Source organism: Gastrolobium bilobum, unplaced genomic scaffold (genome assembly GCF_033153095.1).
Source record: "Gastrolobium bilobum isolate Gb01-03AN ecotype WA unplaced genomic scaffold, APGP_CSIRO_Gbil_v1 utg24366, whole genome shotgun sequence".
Taxonomy (NCBI): Eukaryota; Viridiplantae; Streptophyta; class Magnoliopsida; order Fabales; family Fabaceae; genus Gastrolobium; species Gastrolobium bilobum.
In genome coordinates, this window is record NW_026897488.1 from 199,631 (window position 1) to 208,267 (window position 8,637).

The following is an 8,637-nucleotide window of genomic DNA, read 5'->3' on the forward strand; positions in this document are numbered from 1 at the left end:
CATGTCAACGGTCTAATTGCAATATATGTCTTTTCCTAGAATAAAGAGTACTTTAATTAATGACCATTAACATGTGAATGAATGACTCTGATGTAAGACATAATAAGGTCATGTCAAATTTTGACATAAAAAGATCCATGTGATTTGTAAAAGTTAGAGAAGAGTCTAAGAATTTTACTTCTCTTATGTCACATAAGAAACAATTTATCTCTTACTCTCACTTTGATTTTCGTGTTATATTTTTTCTCTTCTTATTTTTAAAAAATAAGGTGGGTCCCACCATTTATGGTGAGAATAAGAGAGAATATTTATCTTATGTGACATAAGAAAAATAAAACCAAAAATCTAATTGCAAAATCAATAGCCATTAATGGTGTTTCTCTTATATCGTAATCACTTCCTAAATGCTACCAACTATCTTGATATCTTTTCTAGTTAATTGGATAGCTATAGTGATTGATCTTTTATTGTTTAGATGCGTTAGGAAATATATTTTTAAGAAAATAAATAGATGTGATAAACCGCAATAATTGCTTACATTTTTTCTGTTATTTTTTCATACTAGAGACAAAATCATTTCATCTGTGGACAAATTTTGATTACTAATCAGCAACAGAAAATTATGTTTTAGAAATGGACGAGTACTCTAATAAGAGACAAAAAATAAATTTTGTCTGAGACTTTTTAACGAGGCAAGATTCTGACACAAGAGTGAGCTCAGCTCTGATTTCGTGTCTAATTCTTTTAGAAACAAAATTTCAGCATTTTAGAGAAGAAAATTTTCTGTCTCTAAATATGATTTTTTTTTATTTAGTGTTGGTGTATTTTTGAAGTTTCTTGGTAAAAAATTTTGTTGAGTTGACGAAAATTTATTCGAAATCATGTAAATAGAACAAAGATATATATGATAAGTACCAAATACAAAAGTGAGAAAAAGTTGATTTTCTCACACATTATTGTTACAAATTACAAATCAAGTAATTAAAGCCCGGTATATCTTATAAATGGCATAAAGTGTGTTTCATGTGGTGTTGTTTGTTGTGGGGGGTGGGGGGGCTATATTACTTTATTAAAACTTGACACAAGTTTAAGTTGCTCAAGTGATGATTGCCCATCGATCTCATCGCCCCCAGTTGCTTCCAATGAATCTTTATAGGTCATCCCACAATATTTTTGTGGTTGTTCTTCATCAACAAAATCTATGCCCGGGCTGATGAACTTGTCCAATGAAGGTCCATGAAGGGTGACCAAGGAGATCCTTTGCAACTTATTGTTGTTAACAATAACTCGATGGACATGACTCTTATACTTCCCATTGGTTAAGATCTACATTTATTTAAGGTTAAGAAACATGTCAAATCGAGAGGAAGGGGAAAATTGTTCAAATGATTAACTATATATTAGTTAATCACGTGAAGGAAACTATATTGAATAGAAGTACCTCAAGATGATCACCAAGTTGAATGAGTATGGCATGATGGGGAATATGAGCATTAATCCACTTTCCTTTGTGGGATAGGATTTGGAGACCACCATTTATATCTTGAACAAGTGTAATTACAAAGCCAGGGTCAGTGTGTTCAGGAAGACCAACAGCTCCTTTGGATCTAGAATTTGGTGGATAAATGATCATGGCCGTTGAATCAAACCCTGATTTCAAGTTGAAGGCCTTCTCTATGTAGTTTTCTTCAAGCCCTAAGGTTATTGACACTGCCCTTGCTAATCCAATTACTATGGTTCTCATTTCTTTGCAATATTCTTCCAAAATTTTGCTGATGATTGAAATAAGCCAAAAGCAAAATTAAATATATGGAACAAGACAATAAATTAATAGAATATTATCAAAATTTGAATAAATGAGAACACAATATTTAAATATTTATGTAAATACCTGAAACCTGATGAGTCAGAGAGAACATGGTATTGGGGGTGTGTAATAACCTTGAGATATTCCCTATTTTCAATATCTGAGGAGTTAAATCCCCAACGGATTTTATCTGATGGGCCCTTTTTGCTGTAAATCCTTCTCTCATCCCGCGTTGTTGGATCAAAGAAATCAGAAATCCCCTTCAAAACACCATCAAATACACTATCTGGGATGGTATGGTTTACCAACTGTATGCACATGAAGCAAATTTATTTGTTATATCCATTCATTAATTCAATTATTAAATTATAGAAAATGATCCGTTTACAATTTTTTTTTACAAATTTTTACAAATTACATTATCTTCTCTTGGGAGAACATAGTACCTAGTGTTCTCCCGGAAGATAATGTAGTTTGTAAACAAAAAAATTTGTAAATATAACCTAGTCTTTAAATTATGGGGAGGGTTACGTTTATAACTTTTTTTTGTTTACAACTCTTACAACTTCAACTATATTTTCTCGGGAAAACTCTCCAGCAGTGTTCTCTCGGGAGAATAAAGCTGAAGTTATAATAGTTGTAAATAAAAAAAAAGTTGTAAACGTAACCTGTTACTTAAATTATGTTACTTAAATTATATATCAAATTTGTTAAAATGTTTGTAACATGAATATATCATTATATAACATGCAATATATCATTATATATATGTACACTAAAACTTCATTATATTAACATGCAACAGAGCAGGAATTCAAGAGCTGACATAGAAGAAGCCAAATTCGTGGCATGCTTGGCGCAGGAATTCAAGGGCAAGGAATCGCTGATCAGGGTTATCAGAGAAGAGCAGAGAGTAATCAACGGTGGGTATTTCATCATCAGAAGCTGAATAGGGATAAGCATGATGATGACCTGCCACAACTAGCTGAGAAGAATCATAGAAGTAACCTGAGGCAACATCCAATTTAGATTCGGAAGAGTATAATTGGGTTTTAGATGCTATTTCAGCCATTACAAAGATACAGAGATCGAGAGAGCAAGCTTTAACTAGTTCTATTGAGATGCATGAATTTTAGGTATTCTACTTGTATATATAGGCGTGTGTGGGTAACAAACGGTGAAAGTCATATAAAAAGACAAATTTTAACCACCGGGTGAAAGTCATATAAAAGGACAAACCAATGCTAGGAAGGTTGTTGAGATATATAGTCCCACATTGATTGGATGGGCAACTAATGTGGTCTTTATAAGGCCTTGAGCACTCTCACCCCTTTGAGCTACTTTTGGGGTGGTGTATCCCAAGATTCTTTACATGATATCAAAGCCTCACCGTCCCCCGCTTTAAAAAAGTGAAATTAAAAAAAAAAAAAAAAAAAACACAAAAAGGTAAACCAAAAATGGGCTTGTGCAATTTTCACGCTTCTAGCCTAAAGGGCTCTTGCGTGAGGGGGCATGTTGAGATATATAGTCTCACATTGATTAGATGGGCAACTAATATGACCTTTATAAGGCCTTGGGCACTCTCACCCCTTGAGCTAGCTTTTGGGGTGGTGTATCCCAAGGTTCTTTACAAATGTGAAATACAAATCAAATTAAAGGGGGCGTGTTGAGATATATAGTCCCACATTGATTGGATGAGCAACTAATATGGCCTTTATAAGGCCTTGGGCACTCTCACCCCTTGAGCTAGCTTTTGGAGTGGTGTATCCCAAGGTTCTTTACAAAGGTGAAACACAAATCAAATTAAAGGGGGCGTGTTGAGATATATAGTCCCACATTGATTGGATGTGCAACTAATATGGCCTTTATAAGGCCTTGGGCACTCTCACCCCTTTGAGCTAGCTTTTGGAGTGGTGTATACCAAGGTTCTTAACATGGTATCAGAGTCTCACCGTCCCCCGCTTTAAAAAAGTGGAATTAAAAAAAAAAAAAAGCACAAAAAGGTAAACCAAAAATGGGCCTGTGCAATTTCCACATTTCTAGCCTAAAAGGCTCTTGCGTAAGGGGGGCGTGTTGAGATATATAGTCCCACATTGATTGGATGGACAACTAATATGACTTTTATAAGGCCTTGGGCACTCTCACCCCTCTAGCTTTTGGAGTGGTGTATCCCAAGGTTCTTTAAAAAGGTGAAACACAAATCAAATTATTATTAATACGAAATACTGCATGTCCTATTTTAAACTATATGTTGATTTTAAAAATATGTTAATTTATCTATTTAAATAAGTAAAATAAATATTTGCCAGGAATCTGGATGCAAATTGGTCCATATTAGGGGTGTCAATATAGATTATGACACGCGGATTGACTTGTGACATGACACGAAAATTTATATTCGAGTTGACCCGTAAAAAAAATCGTCTCGAGTTCGTGTTAAGTAAAAATGACACGTAAAAAATTTGTGTCGTGTTCGTGTTGATCAATATTTTTTAAATTTTTTTTTTTAAATTTTTTTAATTTTGACCCAATTTTTTTAAAAAAATTGTCAATTACTATTTTGACACCTATTTTGCTTGTTATTTGTGTCTTGTCGTATCAACCAAAAAATTTGTATCGTGTTTGTTGAGATATATAGTCTCACATTGATTGTATGAGCCAACTAATGTGGAGTTTATAAGGCTTTGGACACTCCTACCATTTGAGCTAGCTTTTGGGGTGATGTATCCCAAAGTTCTTTACAGTGTTCATGTTTAAGATTTTGACATAAATAAAAATTCATATCGTGCTCATGTTGATGTATTCGTGTCAACCCATTTTGATACTGCTCTACCTTCAAGTTATTACCGTGTAATAAATGTATAGTTAGTATTGTAGTACTGGGTATACTGGATACCTTTCCTCTGGTGGTTGTTGGCTACTTGGCTGTCAAGTGTCAACAACATTCTATTCAGCTTGTTAGGTGCTGAGACATTATTTATTTCAGTCATTATTTCTTCTTTATATATACATACAGAGCTTTGTACGATTCATTAATAACAATGGATTCTCCTTCTCTTTCAGTGAAACTTTCAGTCATCTCTCTCTCACACACACACATAGATTTTCGTTCTCTTTCATGTTCTCACTGAAAGCTAATACATTTAAAATAACACTGTACTGAATATTCAGGTAATGGGGAGTGTCATGCAATCCCCTCCCCAAAAATAAATAAATAAAATAAATAAACAGCAAAAAAAAAAAAAAAAAAATGAAAAAATTATTTTACAATATTTGAATAGTATGAACTTTTTTTATTTTCCGTTGTAGATGTTTCAATTCTGCAGACGGAACACATCTTCTAAATTCTAAGAAGTACAAAGCAGAGCAGAGGGGTCCTTTTCTAATGAATAGACTTTGGTACAGAGAGAGAGGAAGATTGGATGGATCTGGGAGGATCTTGACCCAGAGGAAGAGGATGAGATGTTGATGGAAGATGAATTCAGGGAAGACATGAGGGTTCGATGGCAACCATCGAGATAACCATGGAAACATGTTGTCGCAATCGAAATCGCGACCAAACAACTATTGAAATTAAAAATAAAACAAATTAACGGAATCGTTATCAATTTTATTCAAATTAATAAAAGTTGAAAATCTTTGTATTTGAAAAATTGATCTTTTAGATTTGAGATTCGATTTCAGCAGTCTAATTATACATAGGGAACGGTGAAAATGTAATTTCATTGCACCCTGACACATTCATTTCGAAAATGGTTGCCTAAGATAATTATTTAAATTATTATTAAACTTTAAAAAAAATTGTTTATTCTCCAAAATGAAATTAAATAAATGGAATAATTATTTATATAAAAATTAAATTGTGAAAATTTATTTTAACTTGACGAGAGAATTTTTGCTCCAGACATATTCTTGGTGCAATAAGGAACTCAAAGTTATGTCGTTCTTAAAAGTAGTTTTTGAGTTGATTAATTTATATTTTATATTTATATAACATTTATTTGAAAAGTATTTGAATAATATTTTGTAAAGATATGATTTTAGAAAATATGTTTGGTTAATCAAGCTGTCGCAGCTTGAACGAACTGAAATAAAGTCACGGGGTTAACAAGTTGTCACAAACTCACAACTTAGTTAATCCCTTCTTGATTAAAGTGAGCTAATTTTCAATAAAATTAATAATATAATATAATCATGCGAACTTTCGCTTATCAAACCTTTAGTTAGCTAAGAACGAGGATATATGCAAGGAAGCACGGGCACTCCAAAAAATAGGGAGTGTCGTGTTCGACACGCTTCGACACGTTCTGATAGGGTGTCTGACACGCGGTCAACATTTCTGACATGTTGACCATTTCGAAAAGCGAATTTGATTGTGTTCGACACGCTCCGACACGGTCAAATGGCATTTTCGTTACAAAATTATTTTTGTTAAATTATTTTTTTTAAATTAAAATATATTAATTAAGCTTCCACCTGATCATATCTATTTTATTTTATTTTTGCCTTTTTTCCCCTTAAGTAGATAAGAGATCATCTGAGCATCATTGTTGTTAATTCCTATTATGCTCTTGTTGTATCTCCTTCTCTCTAATATCTCTCTCTAATCTGATTTGATTTCTTTATATGATATTATCTCTCTATCTCATCCCAGTTCCTGTTTTTTTATTAAAGCTTCCACATTTATAACGTGTTGATGGGTATTATTAATTTAGTTTCATTTTTATTAAATTATTGAATATTAAATGAAATATACGCTATATAAAATAAAAATATTATTTAATATTAAAACGTGTCCCAACGTGTCGAAATCCATATTTTTTTAGGATTGACGTGTCGGAGTGTCGTGTCGTGTCACGTGTCGCGTGTCGTATCGGTGCTACATAAGATATATGTAACGGTGATATAATTTTGTCTAGAAAATTTAGTTTAACTAATTTTTTTTGAAAAGATATGATTATTGTTTTAAAAAAAGTATCGTTTGATTGATAATTCAATTTTAAAAAATTCATCTGATTAAATTTAAAAAATTTGATTCATCAAGCTATCGCATCTTAGATGATTCAAAATTGCCATAAAATTAACAAACAGTCACAACTAAGTTAATTTCCTCTCCTTGATTAAAATTGATTTTTTTACTAGTGTATTAATGTGAAATAATTACGAGAATTTTTCTTCAGAGAATTTTGGTTCACCAAGACCAAGCTGTCACAACGAAAATGACCACTAAACTAAAGCCTATAACGCTACGTGTTAATGAGAAGTCACAACTATACTAATTATTTTTTGTTAATAAAAAATTAATTTAAATTTTATGGAAATTTTAAATTCTAAATTAGTAAAATTATAATTATTTATTTTCTATTATTAATACAATAGGTAAAAATTTATTTTTTATATTTTCTTAATTTTGTACACAATTTTTTACTGTATAGTTCTCAATCGTAATAAAAATTCTTAGTCATCAAATTGTAGTAATTTGTGTGAATCGTGTGATTCTATCAATTGTTATGGAATTAACAAGATGTCACAAAATTAAATGATTTCTTTTAATTAAACACAATTTAGATGTTTCAAAATTGCCACAAAATTAACAAGAAATCATAAAATTGACTTTTTTACTATTGTATTAATGTGAAATAAGTAGGAGAATTTTGATTCACCAAGCTGTCACAATGAAAATAACCACTAAACTAAAGCCTATGAGACTACGTGTTAATGGCATTTTGGTAATTACTGACAAACATGCATTCTTCACTATTTTTAAGTCATTTTTACAAGGTTTTGTGTTCTTGATTCAAAATTATTGATAAACATGAGCCTTGTTTGACTATAGGTTGACTTTTCGCTACTTAATGGCATATTCATATCTTTGCTCTTTTTGATGTTGCCAAAAGGGAAAGATTTTTGTTGAGATTAAGAAATTATATGTTTCCTTTATTGTTTTTCATAGGGGGAGAAAGTTGACATTTTATGAAAATTGTTAACTTTTTACTATGCACATAGTAAAGGGGAGCATATAGTTAGGGGGAGTTCTTCAATTAATTTTGATTTCTCATGCTACTAATCTCATTTCTCAATAAAGTGTTTGTCATCATCAAAATGGGGGAGATTGTTGAACCATATGTTTCCAAGACTATGCATTTGAAGTTTTGATGATTATAAAGCACCAACAAGCTCAACATGGATGAACAAGTTAGAAGGCAATGAAACAAATCCCAAATGGCACTAGAAGACCAAGGCAACTTGCAAAAATGGGAGATTAACTTAAAAGTGTAAAGTCAATACCAAAGTCAAAGATTCAAGTAAAGAAATGAACTAGAAGACTCAAATCATGAAGACACTTGAAGATAGATCAAGACTTATGTTTTTATCATATCTAGAGAGAGAAAGCTCCTTAAATTTTTTCTTCTTCTATTTCTTCTGGTTTGTTATATAATTCTAGACGTAAGGAGGGTACTCTATAGGTTCTAGACAATTTGAGTGATTGTGATTGGTTTGTGTATAAGTGAGTGATCCCGAGAGGGTTTGGATTAAGTGTGATCAGGGAGATCGCAGGTCTTGTAAAATTTATCTTGTAAAACAGTTTCTTCAAGCACCGGTTGGAAGCTTGATGATAGTGAAATGGTCGGTCTCAGTCTGGATGTAGCTCTCAAGTGGTTGGAAAGTGAACATGGATAAATCTTGGTGTCTTATTCTCTTTTCCCCATCCTTTTAATTTTCACTGCTTATAACTTTATTTGATTCAATGTTTATGATTGTTTCAATATGTTTAAGGGCTGGAGAATTTTTGTTAATTGATTAAACTCTCTCTTGCATGTATTTTTGAA

At 32.0% G+C, this 8,637-nt stretch overlaps 1 protein-coding gene across 1 annotated transcript; it reads right to left on the bottom strand.

The window, feature by feature from the left end:
* Positions 1–1,056: 1,056 nt before the first annotated feature.
* Positions 1,057–2,879, bottom strand: LOC133307339 (2-oxoglutarate-dependent dioxygenase 19-like). The gene is made up of 4 exons (XM_061507837.1): positions 2,634–2,879; positions 1,892–2,115; positions 1,442–1,772; positions 1,057–1,326 (listed from the first exon to the last, which is right to left on the bottom strand). Exons 1-4 carry the CDS (start codon positions 2,877–2,879, stop codon positions 1,057–1,059), a joined length of 1,071 nt encoding a protein of 356 aa, XP_061363821.1.
* Between the last annotated feature and the right edge of the window lie 5,758 nt (positions 2,880–8,637).